The sequence below is a fragment of the Neopsephotus bourkii genome, unplaced genomic scaffold (genome assembly GCF_033783945.1).
Source record: "Neopsephotus bourkii isolate Nb327-2 ecotype Australia unplaced genomic scaffold, CSIRO-AGI_Nbou_v1 NB_42, whole genome shotgun sequence".
Lineage (NCBI taxonomy): Eukaryota > Metazoa > Chordata > Aves > Psittaciformes > Psittacidae > Neopsephotus > Neopsephotus bourkii.
In genome coordinates, this window is record NW_026900559.1 from 1,055,069 (window position 1) to 1,074,052 (window position 18,984).

Sequence of the window (18,984 nt, forward strand, 5' to 3'; positions counted from 1 at the left end):
GTCCTTCCTGTTGCTTTACCAGTGGTGTTATGGGATGTCTTTTCTCATTTAAAAGGGATCTATTCTGCCATCAGATTATGAAAGCTCTTTCTCTACTTTTGTAGCATCATTGTTGTTTCAGGCTGAGGCTCTCTTCTGGAGTCACTTATAATCCAAAAGCTTACACATTATGCTGTGAGACGAGTAGTACATGATTGAGGACTGAACTTGCAACTTTACTCTTTCTCAACCCATTATAAATGTTTTATTGCTTTTATTTCTCAGTAGTTGTGCCAGGTGCAGTTGTCTTATTAGTATAAGTTCAGTCATAGATGAGCATATTGGTTATTTTTTTTTTCCCTGTGGTTACCTGTTACAGTATCGCTCTTCTGCTGTGCTTCAGTATTATTTATTTGTTCTGAGAGCTAAAAGAAAACCTAACCAAAAAAACCCAAAACCCACAAACAAAAAGCACACCACCCAAACAACAAGAAAAAAACCCAACAAAACAAAAAGCCACCCCCCCCCCCAAAAAATCCCCAACAAACAAAAACCCAAAAAACTCAAATGAGCCTTAACACAGCTGAGTCCATGCTGCTTGGATGCTCTGCTTCAGAGATGGAATTAAAAAATATAAATGAATCCCTCACTGTCCAGTTAAGAAATAAGGAATTTAGTTGTCCAGATTGGAATTGTTGTTGCCTCCTTTATGTACCAGAAGCTGTTACAAAATCTCCCCGGAGTTTTCTGTTCTCCAGGCTGACCAAGCCCAGCCCTCTGATTCCCTCCCATACTGAAGTTGTAATAGAGCCACTGGAAACATTCAGCTACAGTACTGATCTGTATGAGAGGGAGGGATTATAGATTATCTCCATGTCTATAACTGTTTAAATTTGAGATTGTGAAGATTAAGGTCTTCTCTGGAAATGTGAATTGGTGACTGATGCTATATAGTGGAAATACAAAGCAGCAGAATGCAAGTGAAAATGGTAAATGTCTTTTACTGCAGAGTTGGTTTCTGTGGAGGAAAAAAAAGTGGCAGTGTTGTTGTTATTACTATTATTTTTATTATTATTAATTGCAAGCAACAGCCAGTGAATCCATCCCAGAATAACCCTGAAAACAAACTGGCAGTTGAACAAAAGAAAGTGTTGGAGAGGGAAAGAGTTGCAACTGCTGCCTTTTTTTTTTTTTTTATTGTGGCTAAACCACCTGTAAAGTTTTGTGTCTAGACTTCCAAATGTTTCAGACTAACTTTATTTCTGTGCTGCTTGCTGCCCTAGTGATTTCACTTTATGGAATGGTAATAAGATTTGACAAAATCTGCATGAAACTCTGAATATTATTTAAAAGGATAGAAGACTTCAGTTCTTAAGTAAATTGACTTACAAGTTTCTGATCAGCAGGGTATTGCTTTTTAGAGCCCTATTGTGTAATGGTGTAGCAAATACTTCACCATGTTAAGTTTGGAGCTAGCATTTTAAATGACTTGCTTTAGGCATGCAGCACAGTAGTTTTCAGTACCTGTAATGTAGTGGTGTAACTTTCAGAAACTTTGTCTTGCATTTGGATTAATTATAACGTTATTTTGGTAATTTCTAGGTAATGAAGTAGCATTTCTTGGTGAAAGTTGAGACATCTTCTTGTGGTTGAAGAAAGCTGCTGACAGATGTGTTGAGAGCTAAAGAAGGGACTTATAGGAAGGAATGGGTGCCAGAAGTGTTTTGGCGAATTGCTGTACCATGTCTTGAAAAGGCATTAAGAAAATAAGAGGAAACATAGCCAGTTCAAATAAGGGTCATTCCAAAAGATTGTACCCCTAAACTATGGCATGTTGTTTGAATGGCTTTTTTTAAACTCTGCATATATGCACTTAGAATATTGCACAGCTGATGATCACTTCAGTGGAAAGTTTTAGTGTATGAAAGTAATCTCCCTTTGAAAACAGGTTTCTTAAAAAATGCTACTGAATCTTTGAGGTAGGCTTTCCTTTTATTTGCCACTTACAGCTTTGGTAAAGTTTTGAAAGGCACTGTGTAATAAGTTTTCTCTTCTGATGCTCAAGAGAGAAGCACTGAAGTAGAGCTTAAAAAGATGCTTTTTTTTTTTTTTAAGATTGCAGAGAAAACAGTAAGTAAATCTGGTATTTCCATGTAAGTTTTTGGCTTTTTCTTAATAAGTAGGGTGCATATTGCAGTTGGAAAAAGGTTGCCTGCTAGGCAGTCTTGATTTTTCTAGTAATCTCCATCAATGTAGAAGAATTCTGTGGGAAAGGCATACTTCAGTGGAGGTACCAGAGACATCTGTGCCTGAAAATGTGGTAAAATTGGAATATGTATTGTTTATAATTGCACAGCATGGCAAAACTCGGATTGCCGGAGTGATTTGCTCAAAATATGAATTGTCTCGGGTATGGGGGAAGGAGGAAAGAAAGATAACCTTGATAGCCACTTCAAACTCTTACATGTCAATGAACTTTTGTTGTTTTGATGGTTTCTAATTTCTCTTCTAAAACTTATTTTTGCATATACCCAGATAAAAATTACTGTAAATCATTCAACTTCTGTAAGTCAGACTTGGTGCAATCTTCATATTCAAAGCAGTTTTTACTTAGTTTTGTAAGCTGAGTCTCTCAGAAAAGGAAAGCTAGTTATGCTGCTATCTGTACTTTCATTAAGTGCTCATGGTTTAAATAACGTGAGGCAGGGGGCTTTCTACCACTTTATGTGACAGAAATGGTGATAGAATGCTTCTGGAAGATACTGAGTCTCAATTCAGTTGTCTGTGTCTTGATCATGTAATCCACCTATTTAGCATCTAGTACCTGACGTTCTATATAGAATAATAGAATGGTTTGGGTTGGAAAGGACTTCAAGATCATCTAGTTTCAACCCCCAGCCATGGACAGGGACAACCTCCCATTAGCTCACTCAAGGGATGTGTCAAGCTTGCCCTTGGATACTGCCAGCATTCACAACAAAGACAGCCTTTTCCAGTGCCTCTATACCTATCCTTATATCTAATCTAAATACCCCCGTTCAAGTTTGAACCTGTTACCCCTTGGTCTATCACTACAGTCTCTGATGAAGAATCCCTGTCAGCATCCTTGTAGGCCCTCTTCAGATACTGGAAGGCTGCTGTGAGTCTCCACAAAGCTTCTCTTTTCCAGGCTTAACACCCCCAACTTTCTCAGCCTGTTTTCATACAGGAGGTGCTTCAGCCCTGTTATCCTTGTGGCCGTCCTCTGGACTTAGTCCAGCAGCTCCGTATCCTTCTTACGTTGAGAGCTGCACACAGTACTCCAGGTGTGGTCTCACAAGAGCAGAGTAGAGGGATAGGATCACTCCTTTGACCTGCTGGTCCCATTCCTTTTGATGCGGCCCAGTATATGGTTGACTTTCTGGGCTGTGAGCACACACTGAAGCCATCTCATGTTCAGTCTCTGATTGGCCAACACGCCCAAGTCCTTCACTGCAGGGCTGCTCTGAATCACTTCGCTGCTCAACTTGTAGCTGTGCCTGGTATTTCCTTGACCTAGGGGCAGGGCCTTGCACTTTGCTTTGTTGAACATCATTAGGTTTGCATTGGCCCTCAAGCATGTCAGGGTCCCTCTGAATGGCATTCCTTCTCTCCAGCATGTCAACTGCACCAAACAGTTGGGTGCCATTGGCAGACTTGCTGAGGGTGCGCACAATCCCTCTCTCCATGTCCCCAACAAAGATGTTGAACAGGATCAGTCCCAACGCCAGCCCCTGAGAGATATACCCCTCGTTATTGGTCTAGAGACAGATATTGAGTAGTTGACCACAACTCTCTGGTTTGGCTATCCAGCAGGTGATCCATCCATCAGATCCACGCCTCTCCAATTTAGAGACAAGGCTATTGTGTGGGACAGTGTCTTGTGTGGGACTTGTGGAAATTCCAAGTAGACTAAGTCAGTTGCGCTACCTCTGTCTATCAGTTCTGTAGTCCCATCATAGAAGGCCACCAAATTGGTCTGGCAGGATTTGCCCTTAGTGAAGCCATGTTTGTTGCCAACTGCCTCATTGCTTTTCATGTGACTTAGCATGGCTTCCAGGAGAATCTGCTCCATGATTTTGCCAGGCACAGAGGTGAGACCGACTGGTCTGTGGGGATATATTTCCCTTTTTCCAGTCATCAGGAACTTTTGCCTGACTACCATGACTTCTCAGATATGATGGACAGTGGCTTAGCAACTTCATTTGAGGATTGCTTAGAGGTTCTGAGGGAACTATCAATGATCTCAAACATGATCTCTTACAGTGGGCTTAAGGGCTTCATTTGCCCAGTGCCTGCATATGTCTTTTGTGACTTGAGCAGTGTGGTCAGAGCACTTGCCAGTGAAGACTGAGGCAAAGAATTCACTGAGAACCTCAGTAGTCTCTAAATCCAGGGTGGCCAGGTCTCCTGTTTCCTTCTAGAGAGGGCCCACATTATCACTAGTCTTTCTTTGGCAGCAACATTCCTTTAGAAGACTGTCCTATTATCCTTGACATCTGTGGCCAGACTCAATTCTAACTGGGCTTTAGCTTTCCTGAACTGATCGCTAGCTTCTTGGGCAGTACCCTTTTTGGAGCTCTACTTTTGAGCATAGGTGTGCATTTGAAATGCAGAAGTGATAACCAAGGAGACTTGAGTAATGCAAACTGAAGTCCATTATACTCCCTTTTTCTGCTGTAGTTAGGCACTTGACTCCCAAGGGATTGGCAAGTCTACCAGACATACAGACCTGAAGGTCTGCATATGAGAAACATATGATCTTTGAAAATAGTATGGTTAATATATTACATTGAATTTAGGTTCTTGGTTACTAAAATAGCATAAAAATGTTGTGTTTAGTGTTTGTGTATAAAGGCTTGGAGTCCTTCTGCTTTTGTGGAAAAAAAAAAAAATAAAAAATGCAAATGTGTATTTGTTGGGTTTGGTTCCAGAACTGTTGGAGCTCATAACCTGGTATTTCAAGTCAGAAAAAAATCTTCGCTTTGGCAGGACGCTTGAAATGCTTTTTTAAGGTGTATGGGTTGGTGTGTTTTGTTTTTTGGTTTTGTTTTGTTTGCTTGTTTTTGTGTTTTGGTAGTGGTGCTTTTTTTTTTTTTGTTGTGCTTTTTTTGTTGTTGTCGTTGGTTTGGTTGGGGTTTTTTTGTGGGCTTTTTTGTGGGTTTGTTTTTTTTTTTTTTTAGCTGAAGATACATTTGTGACAAACTCTGATAGCAGAGCTTTTTGGGCATATGCTAGGTAGACATGGACATGAATTAATGTGCTAAAATCTTTGCTAGCTGCCTTAGTTGCTAGTACTTTTTTTTTTTTTAAATGACCAATGTTACCCCTGTTCTCAAAAGAAATAAACATCTTGTCTTTCTTGAAACCTGCATTGAAGAACAAAATCCAAAAGTCCTGTGTAACTGATGGAGAAGGGAGGTGAATTTTTGTGTTAGAAATTCATCTTCCAGCTTCCGGAAACGGCTACATCAGATGCTTTTTGTTGCCTATTTGGTGTGACCAAAGCACAGGCACTCTGAAGCCATTTGTAGATATCTAATTAAGCTCTTTAATGGTACTTCCCTTTACGTTGGAAGAATTAAACTATAAAAAGCAGAAGTTGTCTTCATGACTGAATGCGGTTTCTTTATAAGTTTGTATGTGGGCTGTATTGTTTCCTTCCAAGTCAAGCTGTTTTCAGATTGAAACTAGCTGAATTGTTTATACAGACTTAGCCAAAATAACTGTCATTCTTAATGTTTGTGTGGCTCTTTTTCTGTGCAGATTGGGTCTTAATATAAGCAGAATAGCTATAAGGAAATAAGACTGCTGCAAAAAACAAGTAATAACGTCTATTCTAGCTCTGAAGACGTTACTTCGTAAGCAGTTGCTAATTGTTCATTAGAAAAGAGTCTGGATTTGTGTTAGGTTCCACAGTCAGGCACAGATTTTAAAGGCAGTTTTATTCCAATGAGGCAATGAAGTTTCTTCGTTTGTCTCCCAAAAATAAAGGGGGATGTTTAATTCAAGTTGGTTTAAAAATAAGTATTAAACAGTATCAAATTATAATATTTCTTTTTTTTTGTTGTAGGAAGAAATCTACTTCATCTAATTCACTCCTAATTCAGTCCTGCTAATCTGCTAATACTGTAGACTGAAAATTTTTTTGCTGTTGCCAGAATCCCCTGTAATGGGCAAGGAGCCTGAAAGAATACAAATCATTGTTTTTTAACTTTAAAAAAAAAATTGTTTTTTACAGGTAAGAAACTATTCCACTTCACCTACAGCAGTAGATTTAGCTTCTGCATCTGTAAAGCCTTGCATTTTAAGTGGTTCCTGAGTGCTTTAAGTTTTTCTTGTTCCTGATGTCCGCTAAAGGCTTACTACCTGATTTCTGTAGGTTCATGTTTACAACCTTCTAAGCTACTCTTCTTTCTGCAGTTCAGACTTTGTGCCCATTCATTCCCTTTCCTTGCAGGTTTTCTTGGATTGCTTTCTAGATGGCTGTTTCTAACTTTGTCTTTAACCCACCCTGCTGTTACACTATGTTCTTTCTCAGCCTTGCTTTGATCTTACAATGGGAATCAAGGGTCATTAGACACACTGCTGTGGTTATTCTATTTGTTTTACAGAGAATATGTTTTAAAGTGTTTTGCTTTTGTGCCAGGAGGTGTAATTGCTGCCCACTTTCTCATTCTTTGTGAGAATTTCAAAGCAAATATGTTCATAAACTGAAATACATTAGGTATGAATGCTGTTTAGCACTATAGGTTATGATATTGAAGTGTGGTAATACTGTCTTTTGCAACTGAATTTCTGGTACTAAACTGCATACTTCAGTGGCAAATTGTCCTCTGAACAGCTATGCACTGTTTAGCTTGCTTTTTATATTAGTGTGGAGCTGTCTTGTGTAAGTACATAGATACATTCATTTTGAATATAGCTGGGAGAATTCAAAATAAGAATATAACTGAATTTTTTGACCAGGGAGTGTTTTAAATGTGTGAATATTCAGCTGTTGAAGTGGAGTTACTAGAAAATAATTCATCCTTTTTATTTTGGCTGGGGAGATCAGTATCTAATTTGTAGCTATTTCAGGTAATGAAGATCTAATTTGTTAACACACCATGGGTTGTTATAGAGTATAAGAATTGTCAGGAATGTACTTCTACTTGATATAAAATTGCTCTTGTAACTTCATGGCAAACTGTAGATTTCAGCTGATCTTTGTGCTTTTGCTGGACAATTATGACCTCTTGAGTTTTTCAGAGATTGGTGTCTTTGAATAAACATTAACTAGTTTGGACTTGTTCATGTAATTCAGCATGCCAAAGCAATTGATTACTGGGATGTACAGTCATATTAGGCATGTGGGTATATGCACGTTGTGGCTATTATCTACATATTATGTAAAAGTGTGTGTGTGTGTATATATATATAGAGAGAGAGAGTTCTGGCCTAGATAGAAGTGCAGGCAGTATGCATAAATAAGGAAGGCTACTGTGATAAGTAAGGGTGAAAGTGATATAATTTCTATCTCAATTCTTAACTGTTCTGCTGCCATAGCAGGCTCCCTTTTCCTTTGTCTGATATTTGCCTTCTCATTAGGAGGAGAGGCAGCTGTTAAAAGAGGATGTTATGAAAATTACTGTGTCCTTATGCAGTTTTCTGACTTGTTTCTCTTCCAGTCAAACAAGGACTACCACTTGATATCTTTTGCTTGCTTTTCACTTGAGTATGTAGTTACACTCTTGAAGGTATAGTGGTTGTATGTGCTGTAAATGAGTACAGGGTCTGGCAGGAATTGTATCTGTAGTACAAGTTTAAATTGTCCAATAGTCAATGAACGTGAGGAGGTGTTTCTCTTGTATTCTGAAATGATTTTTGGTTACCCAGGAATTCTTGATGGCATTTGGGAGAAGGTGTGGTGTCTTGTTTGGTTTTTTTTTTTTGGGGGGTGGGGTGTTGGTTGTGGGTTTGTTGGTTTTTTTTTTTGTGTTTTTTGTTGTTTTTTTGGGGGGGTGGGGTGGTATAAGTGAAACTTTACCTGCAAATTGTTCAAAACACTGAAATGTTGCTAGCTTATGTGCAAAGAATGCTCCAGCACAATTCGTGAATGTTACAACTCGATGTTGAGGTCTTACTAAGATGATTATAGAATCATAAAATGGTTTGGGTTGGAAGGGACTTAAAGCTCATCTAGTCTAGCCTCTCTTCAGAAGGAAAAGAGAAGGGCTCACACAACCTGTAGCAATCAGTAAAATAATTGTTAATGCGAGGAAGTGGAATGGGTAAACCTTCAGGGCAGCCAGGCATGGAGGCTGAGCCTCCATGGGACAAAGTACCATGTACCTCCACAGGTACAGAGTCTGTGCAGATTGGTGAGTGCTGGCTGGGTGTTCCTGTGATGCTGTGTTTATGGTGTTATGGAAAAGAGCCCTGGCGTGATGCAGTGTTGCCAAGGGAGCTATGCTGTAGATAGATCCATTATTTCTTCTTGGTCTTTGGGTGGATCCACCTCCATGGGCTACACACCATCAGCTGTATGAGCAGTGGCCATCTTTACCATGGTGTACTCCCTCTGATGCTGCCTTCTCTTTGTGTCTCCTGCAACTACCCATCTGCCTTCCCCATGCAGAAGTGAGCAGCCACTCTGCTGCTTTGGGAACTTTTTGTTCCAATCATCCTTGAATCTGAGGGCCTTGAAGTTCAGGAGCTTGACCAGCTGTCAGGGCCAATGTATTTATAGGGCCTGGAACAAAAGGCAGCAAGGTAGCTTGTGACATCTGTGGGCCACTGTGGTGGCAATGTATGTGGACAAATATGACTGTTCTGGGAGTTGAGGGGGGCAGTGGTCTAAAAGATGCTCTTATGGGAGGAGGAGGAGGTTCAGGTGGGCTGAGGGCCCCTTTCCTGAGGATTGCTCCACTTTGCCATCTTGCTGCCCCTTGGGCACAGGGACTGGCCTCCGCCTCCCCTCTTGGTGCCGGCAGTTGTAGGCAGCAGGCTTAGTGGGTGATGCTCTGGCTGAGTGAAATATAGTTTGAAAAGTAGCCACTCAAGTGTCTTGTCTTTCCAGTGGGGTGACTGGTAATTCTGTTTAGCTCTAAAATTTTTTGACATGCACTTGTGCTTAGCTTTGCTTTGAACAGGTGGTCTGCTTCCAGTGTAAGCATAAGCACTTTATAAATGATTATGATGCCTAATTACTGTCTGTTGCTTGGAGAAAGGAGGGGAAAAAAAATAGAACTGGGAACTGATTAAATGTACCTCAAAGCTAACTGGTTGAGGTCATATGAAGCTGAAGCTGGCAGAAGGGCATGTGTAGCATTTTAAAGAAATTTAACGCATTTAAAGGTCTTAAAAAGATGGGTAAATTCTTTTAATGATAAAAGAGTAATAATTTATCTTCGACGTTACTTTGTCCTTCCCCAAACCTACCTGCCTCTGGTTTTTAGAATGCAGTGGATTTTTTGCATCAGAGTTCCTTTTATCATCAAGAAATGTAAGACCTTCTTCAAAGCCTGTAGTGGCACCAAGAACTTTCTTGGTAGTTGCTTTCCTTGCAGCCAACTACTAAGTTGTCTTTTGTTAGTTGCTACACAGGAGCTGTAAATCTGTTTTGCTGAAGTAAGGCTGAATAATTTAGGATGTATTTTAGTCATGGGAAAGTTTGCTGTTGCAAAAGTAACTTGATTTTTCATCTGTGCGCTTGAACCCTCTAGTAAGAAAATAGGGTGCTACATGAAAAAATTGACAGTTACGTTAGGGTTTGTTTTTTTAACAGTCCTTGTAATTTTCTATGTAGTATTTCTCAGACTTTGGTATATTGCAGAATCTTCAGCTTGACACTTACATGCTTTTTCTTACAGAAGTTTCTCTTGCTGAAAAATGAAACTAGGTATTGCTGTAAAACCTGTGAAGTTCCTACTGGAAGCTCTATATGCTTTTAACATCCAGTTGTCATCTAAAACCAGCCTTCATCTGACTAGCAGAGGTTCCTTGGTTGTCTTTCTGCAGTGGTCTAGATCCCTGTATCTGCTTGTAGCTACCAATACCCACCTGTTATGTAGAGTTATGAGGCACCAAGTTGTAAGTAACTCCATGGCAGAGTGTTTCTTGTGTTTGTTTTATGTGACGATGATGCTTAAAGGTTAAATGAGCAGCTAACTTGAATAGGTTTCTTACTTGCTTAAGGGACTTCTGGATGCTTTAAAGTAATGAGTCTGTTTTGTAAAAAGTTCAGTATGGGAGATGTTGTCCACAATGCTTGTCTGACTGGAATTCGTAGCTTCATCCTGTAGCTTGAAAGCAGAAATGTCTGTGTTTAGGAAAGGTGTTTGATAGCTGTGTTGACTGGAAGTTACAGAAACTTATTGAGACAGTTGTTACCACTTGTTTTGATGGAGATGTCAGTTAAGCTTTCAGCCTCTAGAAAGAGCCACAGACTTAATTACTGTTAAACAAAATACTGTGTGGTTTTCTTCAGTTGTAGTAGGCAGAAGGCTTCTTATTTTTTCTGGTCTGAAAGAATTGCTTCTAAGCTTTATTTCTTCCCTTTAGTAAACAATTCAAGTGAGAATTTCAGTTACCTCTATCTCAGAGCAGTTGACAGGCTTTCTGCATTTTGGTGGGGTGCTTTCTTCTTTTCAGATTTAAGTCAGGTGTTTACCATGTGGAATGTTATTTCAGCATTCATTCAAATCTGCTAACAGTATTAACCAGGGAAACAAAGCAGTATTTTTAAGATCTTGAATTGACATAACTTCTGCATCAGCAAGTTGACGTGAACATTCAGAAGTGGTGTTTCCGTGAATTAGAAGTCTGTTAGTCTTGCTCTCTGGAAGTTTTCAGAGATTAGGAAAAGCTAACTCAAGTTACAAAAGACAAATATCTGCAGCATCTTTACTGTCTTTTTCTTTCTACACTTGAGAGTTTTTAGTATTATCCTGGATTACTTTTCTTCTAGAAGTATCTAATCTTGAGCATATCTAATATTTAGCAGTTTCTTACATCTTTAGTTGAAACCAAACATGATTTTTCTGTTCATATTGGTAGTGGAGGTGAACATTGGCAGTACCACAACCCAGCTGATTTGTGGAGTTTATCTTTGCAGATAGTGAAATTTAGGAGGAGCATCCGTGATTTGTGGACATCAGGCGTAACTGTGACTATGTTAATGGGACTGAAATTTGAAAAACATGAAGATAATTAAGAATTTCAGAATTGGTAGGTTTGGGGAGGGAGGGTAGAAAAGTAGGCTGTGGGAAGAATAACAACTTTGTATTTTAAATTTCCATTCAGAACTATGCTAGACCAATTCTAGATAACGCCTAAGAAAATTCTGTTTTCGCCAGGGTTCCTGGACTTCATCTTTGGTGCATTTTATGTTGTTTATCTTTCCTTATTTCAAAGGACCTGGGCTCCTGTTGAAAAGTGACGGAATAATCTCTGGCCGGCACCTGCCATGTTGAGGGAGCACCCCTAAAAGAGCTTGCCTGCGAGACAGTTTGTGAAATAACGCAGTAACATGTTCGCAGTAGTATGCCTTTTTTTTTTTTTTTTTTTTGCTATTTTCCATTGTTGAATTTCTCTTGAAATAAGTAACTGAGAAATACATGGAAGCTACTGAAATGAGCTTTGTTCACTGCAGAGGGATTTACACCTGGAATTAGCGTTGATGGTTGTTACTTGCAAAGATGTTACTTTTATTAATTGTGGCAAGGGAAATGATTTGATCCACTTTCTAGAGCCTTAAAAAAGGCAAACCAAACAAAACTTAGCCCATGGCTAATAATGCAGTAATTTCACTTGCTTACAGTAAATCTGTGTAGGCTGAATACCCACCCACAAGCTAGTGTGTTTAACAACTTTGTATATTTTGATTTAAGCTAATTCATGAGATCAGATGTTTTGAACCCTACTTGTAGATTTACTAATTCTTTTATTAGAAAACAATTTTTCTGTTTTTTAACCACTTAATCCTTGCATGGAATCTCAGATGATTATATATGATTGATACTGCAATTGAAATTAGCTGTACCTTTTCCTGATTTGTTTGACTCCCTTATCTTTAAACAGAAAGCTATGTAATCTAGGGGCAGTTATGTATACTTACGCCTTACGCTAAGCAAAGCAAGATGGCATTAAGTGATCAGTGTATAATGGTTAAAGCAGCAGTGAAAATCCTGAAAGCAATTAGAACTTCTCTATAGTGAATATACCAGGCTTTTCAATGTTTGGCCAAATCCTGGCAGTCTTGCTGCTGAAGATAATCATAAGGGGTTTGCTGGATGCTTGGACTTTTACCTGTTTTCTGAACTGCTCAAGGTACTAAATTTGACACTTCACTGTTTTAAATAGCTTTAGTGTGGATGCTGAATCCACTTTTAACTTGGAAATAAATGCTTAAATCTGTTTTTATCTTAATTTGCATAAGAAGTAGATAGTTGGGTTTTGGTTTTGTTTTTTTTTTTTTTTGGGGGGGGTGTCAGTAGGTTTTTATAAGAATGTACAGCAAAAGCATTTAAGCTTGCTGCCTCGTACCCCCTGCAGCTTGCAGATGTGTTCTTGCTAAAATACTACTATTCATCTATGTTCTTTGCATTAACCATGTCCCCACAGCTGATGTGGCTAATCCACAGTAGTAACTAATGTATTGAATTGGAAGGCAGTTACTAAAGGAGCAAAGGGAATGTTTCCTTATGAATACTGCTTAAAAAACAATTACTGGTTCCAATTGTAAGGAAAGAAAAGTTTCTGTTGCAGCACTCTAGTATCTGTAGTATCTTTTAGTCCATGTTCTGCATTCATGTAAGACCAGCTGATACTGTGTCAGAGGTTAAATGTCATATCCAAGACCTGTTTTGGAGAGGAGGGGGTGGAGCAAACGCTTGTATTAAGCTTAATGTGAAGTGAAAGCAGGCACTATCGTAGGCTGAAATACTCTTCCCTGATAGCACGGTTGTCTCGGTAGCAACTGCTTGCGAAGTGTCTTAGAGCAACAGAATTAATATATGCCAAAGCCTTTTTAAAGGAAAGGTGAAGTTGCTCATCCTTACCCATTTCTGTTACGGTCTTTTGCAGTGTTTGTGTTTGGGGCCACTGCCCTTTTGCATGTTTGCATAAGATATTTTATTGTCAAGTGTTATTCCTCCTGTGTCAAGTTTGTGGAGGGAGGGGCAGTGAGTGAGGAGGTACTGTGTTGAAATTAGCTCCAGCACTTTGATGTGTACTGCCAGCAAGTTAAAATAAGTTATAATTCCTTCACCTTCATAGGTGTGGCCTTCAGTGGTAGGGATAGTACTCAAGTGCATTTATGCAGTGCTCATTTTATCTTTCCCAGCTCTGTTAATAATGAGCACGTGGTTCTGAACCTGAAACCTGGTCCACAGATGAAAAACAGAGTTACCCTTATTTCTTTAATGCAGAGTAGCATGTTCCTTTCATGTAAGTAAAACCCTGGAGCTGTCTATATTTGGATGTTAGAATATTGGCTGTTGCTGAAGGTACAAAAATTACTACAGAGTATTCAGTCATCTTTAATCAAGCCTGATTTTGTAACTTTTGATTGTCAGCATCTACTGTCGTGTCTCCTTTGAGTTCTAAAGTTTCTATGCATGCAGGTAACTTTGGGGTTAGAAGCTATAAAATACTAGTATAAAGTGTTACATACAAATACTGCTTAAATAGATTTGTGAACTTAATGCTTTGTGTATATTCTTCTTATCCAGACCAGCATGTTTTGGAAATTTGACCTCCATTCGTCATCCCACATAGATACACTTCTAGAGAGAGAAGATGTAACACTGAAGGAATTGATGGATGAAGAGGATGTTCTGCAAGAGTGCAAGGCTCAGAATCGCAAACTTATAGATTTTCTGCTGAAGTTAGAATGTTTGGAAGACTTAGTTTCATTTATTATCGAAGAGCCACCTCAAGACATGGATGAACAAATTCGATATAAGTAGGAAAATTTTTGGGGTGGGAGAGACTTGGGAAGGTGGAAAGAGGGGTATCTTACTCTGGTTAATTTGATAGTGTGTTTTGCATTCGTATTTGCTAGTACAATACTGTTATCTTTAGAGCAATTTTTTTTTTTCAGGAGGCTTTGTAGAACTTAAAAATCAGTCTAGTATTTGCATTTTTTTTTTCAAATGGAAGCCTCTTATCCACAAATGCATCCAAAACCAATTGCTGACCAAAGGAGGTTTAAACAAAAAATTAAAAAAATAAATAAAATCGGAGCTCTCATGAAGAATCTTGTCGTTGTGGTGATTAAGGAAACAGTTGAATGAAAATCCCTGTTTGGTAGTATAGTTAAGTGCTTGGCTTTATTTTATTGATGATTGGAAAGATGTTTTGAAGATGCTTATGGAAGAATGTACTTAACATGTGATTACTAATGTTTTCCTTTGCAGAGGAATTGTAGGAACTCCTTTCTAGGAGTTAATTAGCTATGGCCATGACTTCAGCTATTTTGCTGGGAAGGTTCAAACTTGAAAGTCAACCCAGCAGTTCGTATAAAAGAATTTAGACTGTTTTGGGACTATTTTAGAGTTGTCTATGCAGACAGTAGCTTTTTTTCTTAAAACAGTATGGGAGAAAAAAAATAATAAGCTACACTGTTAGTTGCAGCACTTTGCCATTTCTGGTAAACCAAGCCTCCTGTAAGTGTTTCTAGTAGCATTTGAAACTTAAGCTGCTTTCATTTAAAAACCTTAGGCTGTCAGTCAAAATCGTCTTTAGTCTGAGTAGGTGATAGTACATCAAATGCAGGAAATTACTGGTCTTGATGGCCTCTTAGTTGAATTTCTCAACATTCTGGACTCTGCTTCTGCTTCAGTGTCATGAAGCAGTACTAGCTAGTTTTGCAGGTTTTGTCAGACTGACTAGTTTACTGAGCTTCTACATAACTGCAATATGTATATATATATTTTAATATCCTGAAACGACTCCTTTTGGCCATTTTAATATAATCCCTGTTGTATCAGAGAGAGGCAAACACACTTTTTCCCCAGTATTCGTCCAGTACTTCAGTCTGGTCAACTTCTTGGTAATTAACTTTTTCCTATAAAAAAAAAAAGTTGCTTCTGCAAGGAGAAGACTTGAACTGATAGGCTTAATGATAGAACAGAAGACTTTAATAGTAGATCTTAAGATGAAAGCTTGCCCTTTCCTTTCCCCACTTCCCTAGTGTTGTCCTGTTGCTACTGAAGATCAGAGTAGTCCATTTCTTAAGTGAAAGAACAGAGTTTATATGCTGAATGTACAGTTACGTTACAGTGCAGTAGTTTGCGGCTTTAATTAGTGCAGACAAATCCTGCTTGAAAACTTGCTCAGAAGCTTTACCAGATTCTGAATTCAGAGCTGGGAGTATGACAACTTTGAAGTATGACTAGCAGTATGATTTTGTTGTATTTTTGTTTTTTTCCCCCCCCTGCCAGATATCCAAACATATCTTGTGAGCTGCTTACATCAGATGTCTCACAGATCAATGATAGGCTGGGAGAAGAAGAATCCTTACTTATGAAACTGTACAGCTTCCTCCTGAATGAATCTCCTCTAAACCCTTTACTGGCCAGTTTCTTCAGCAAGGTGCTAAGTATTCTAATAAGCAGAAAACCAGAAGAGGTAAATATTTGCAACCTCTCCAGTTTAACGAGTGCTCTAATAAAGTTGTATTTGGCAATGCTGCTTCAAGACTACCTGTTTGAGGATAGCAGCAAAGTCAAAAGAGGGCATTCAACTTCTATACTAGCTGAAGATGCTAACCATTTTTAATGGTATGCACAGGATTAAAAAAACGTATTTCGATAAATGCAGATCAAATACATCATACTTGCCTGAGCTATGTGTGCGATCAGTGTAAGAGTGCTTACCTTTTGGCTTAGCTTAGCTCAATATTTTATATGATGGTACTTGTATTAATTGTTAAAGGGTACTTGTATTAATTGTTAAAGGTGAAGGTAAGTGATTTGAATTGGTAGGAATGCATCCAACTTGATGTGAAGAGTTGGTCTAGAACAAGTTAAGAGATGTTTGGAGTCCTTGTTCATAAATGTTGCTGCACTGTTCATGTGTCCCAGTACTGCAAACAGCTGCAGTGACAGGCTGTCAGACCTCAGCAAATTAAGTCTGTGACTGTTCTGTAAACTAGCAAGCTCTCTATTTCTTCGCATTATGTTAAGGTCTTGCTGTGTCAAGCTTTGCTCACTAAGAAGGAATGAGAGTAATTTATACCAAAAAGGAGACCTGACAGTGCATTGGATTATAAGTAGCTTATGGTCAGCCAGTTAGGCTTGACAGGAGGCCCAAGACACACCACACATTGTCTGGATCTGTCATGTGCCACTTTTGCTACTTTATACATGTATATTAGTTTATCTTGCCTTGTACTGCAAGCTTTAAGTAATGAAAGTGTCTTAAGAACTTCTTACTTATTTTCTCCATTTGCTAGGAGAGAGAAGCTAAATCTGATTGGTGTAATTTACCATGTGAAATACAGATAAGTAAATACAAGCTTAATTCTTTTTGATTTCTAGATTGTGGATTTTTTAAAGAAGAAACATGATTTTGTAGACCTCATTATTAAGCACATAGGGACCTCTGCTATCATGGACTTGCTGCTCAGGCTACTGACTTGCATAGAACCTCCGCAGCCTCGACAAGAAGTGTTAAATGTAAGTGAAGTGTCTCAAAAGATTTTCATCTGACATTTGTGAACTGTAAAATGGCTTATATTCTGCTGGGTTTACCAAGTTTAGTTCTTCAGTGTGCTGAAGTTCAGTGTGTGGGTTTTGGTTTGGTTTTGTGGGGTTTTGGGCCGCTTTTGTTTGCTGCTTGTTTCATGGCGCTGCTAGTACCTTTCCAACACAGCCTGTGCTGGTGGAGATGACTTAGAAACTGAGAGGCTGATCTGTTCCCCTGGGTTTTAACATCTAACTTACAACTGCCAGATGCAGTTTTTAAAAAGTTCTAGACTTCAGTGAACATCTTTTTATATTTTTGGCTGTTTATTTAAAAATAAGGCTTTATTTTATGTAATTGCTCAGAAACACTGACTTTTACCTTTTATTTCTGAAGTATTGTTAGTCCTTGTTTAGTAATATTGACAGTATGACATCACAATTGTCAAATGACTACTTTTAATTTTGTTAATTCACTCACACGGATAAAATTCTCACTAAGATTCACAAATGCTTTTACAGTGGCTAAATGAGGAGCGAATCATCCAGCGGCTTGTGGAAATTGTACATCCATCTCAAGATGAAGATGTAAGTATTGGTCTGAAGCTCTTTTGGGTCTGTCTGTTCAGCAAGTTGCTGTACAACATAGTACTAGAATTTTTTGGGTTTACTGTTTTCAGCCCTTTTCAGTAAGCTGTGCCCCCCCTTCCCCCTTTTTGGTCCCACTTCAATCCACGTCAAAGCCTTATACGTATTCTATGTTTTGCCACCTTAATATGCAAAATATTCTTGCCTCATGCTTCAAGTTTGTCTTGTTAAGGTTTTGTTACAGCATAAAGCTATTGTTTGAATGTTTATTGTGTAGGAGTGATTTGTCTGAGGTGAAACTTCCACCTTTTCTAGTTGGAAGAGTTACAGTGCAGCCTGTTGTTACTCTTACAGTGAAAAGCTTTATTTTTCTGTTCCAGAGGCATTCAAATGCATCACAGTCACTGTGTGAAATTATTCGTTTAAGCAGAGACCAGATGTTACAAGTACAGAACAGTTCAGAACCGGATCCACTGCTTGCAAGTCTAGAGAAGTAAGTTGGCTTGCTCCATTCCTGATTGTATTTTCAGTTCATAAAAAGGTCTTTAATTTCCGACCTTGAAAAACATTAGAAATGGCAAGCTCCACTCTTCAGTTGAATTTTCTTGACTGTCATCTGTGTAGTGCAAAATAACTCAGCAAGTAAGCAGAGCCCACCTGGAGGACTTCTTGGGGTGAGATGTGTCTCATTAAAATATTTCCTGCTTTGCCAAAGTTAGTGGGATCAAACAGGTGGAGGTCAGCTTGATACTTTGCAGAGTATACATGGGAGACTTCTGCTTTGATCTGTTACTTGTAATTTAATCCAAGTGTGTGTTTCTGCCAGAGAAGATTCTTCTGTATTCCATTCTTTCTTTTGCTGGTTATAGGTTTAGGTTTGTGAGGCTGTTGTGGGAAGCTGAATCAGGTTTTTGGTCTGACTGAAAAGTTCCTTTTTGTAGTGTTGTTTCTCAGTAGATCCTATAGAAGGATCTAAATCTAGCTCAATGGAAAGAATAGGAAAATATAATCAGGACAGTGAGGATGGGAGTGATTGTCCTAGTGGTACTTGCTAGCATGAAATAGCTACTGGTTTTCACTGTATTCCTTTATTAATTTTACATGCGCACCTGGTAGCTACTTCTGTTAACAGCTGTATTTGGAGGTAGTGTTTTATCTGATGCCAATACTTTTCTTTTCAGGCAAGAAATCATAGAGCAGCTGCTATCTAATATTTTTCATAAAGAAAAAAATGAATCTGCAATAGTCAGTGCAATCCAAATATTATTGACCTTACTTGAGACAAGACGACAGACGTAAGTGGTCTTTCACTTAAATTATGCCTGCATAATGTATCTGTGTTCAGCAATAGTGTCTTCACATACTTATGACCAAATTATTTTTGTGGCCTTTTGTAACTGAAGAGGTAAAAGAGCAAACCAAGTGATTGCAGTTGGCGTTATTACACTTTCACCAAATGATTGGTCTTTCTGCTGTTTTTTCTAGAAGCTAATTTATACCACTTGATAGCTCAGGCTAATTACATTGCTCTTTCTTGTATCCAGAAAGAGTTTGATGAAAATATGTAGAGTAAAGTGAGGGGGTATTGACTTTTAAAAAGGTTATTTCTAATTTTATTACAGCCTAACATTGAGAAACTGCTGAGCTGCTGTCCTCTGTGGTACATTCAACTTGTTTATGTACCACTGTATCATAGATAGATATGATAGATGGATAGATGAGTGAAACT

At 38.6% G+C, this 18,984-nt stretch overlaps 1 protein-coding gene and 1 long non-coding RNA gene across 15 annotated transcripts in view; one reads left to right on the forward strand and one right to left on the reverse strand.

Annotated features, from left to right (window-relative positions):
* PPP6R3 (protein phosphatase 6 regulatory subunit 3) overlaps positions 1–18,984 on the forward strand; it is a 57,246-nt gene that overhangs the window by 6,048 nt on the left and 32,214 nt on the right. For 8 of the 14 annotated variants that reach the window (XR_009724514.1, XM_061346873.1, XM_061346888.1 and 5 more), the window contains exons 2-9: positions 6,071–6,238; positions 11,395–11,521; positions 13,713–13,945; positions 15,426–15,612; positions 16,524–16,661; positions 17,190–17,255; positions 17,636–17,748; positions 18,437–18,550. Coding sequence is in view for 13 of the 14 variants with exons in the window: in XM_061346873.1 (XP_061202857.1) it covers positions 11,510–11,521; positions 13,713–13,945; positions 15,426–15,612; positions 16,524–16,661; positions 17,190–17,255; positions 17,636–17,748; positions 18,437–18,550 (863 nt within the window). In the remaining variant the exon portion in view is untranslated. The other 6 variants (XM_061346911.1, XM_061346902.1, XM_061346880.1 and 3 more) reach the window with 6 other exon arrangements.
* On the reverse strand, positions 11,318–12,673 carry LOC133208993 (uncharacterized). The gene is made up of 2 exons (XR_009724556.1): positions 12,591–12,673; positions 11,318–11,527 (listed from the first exon to the last, which is right to left on the reverse strand). It is a non-coding gene; the product is annotated as an uncharacterized LOC133208993 (long non-coding RNA).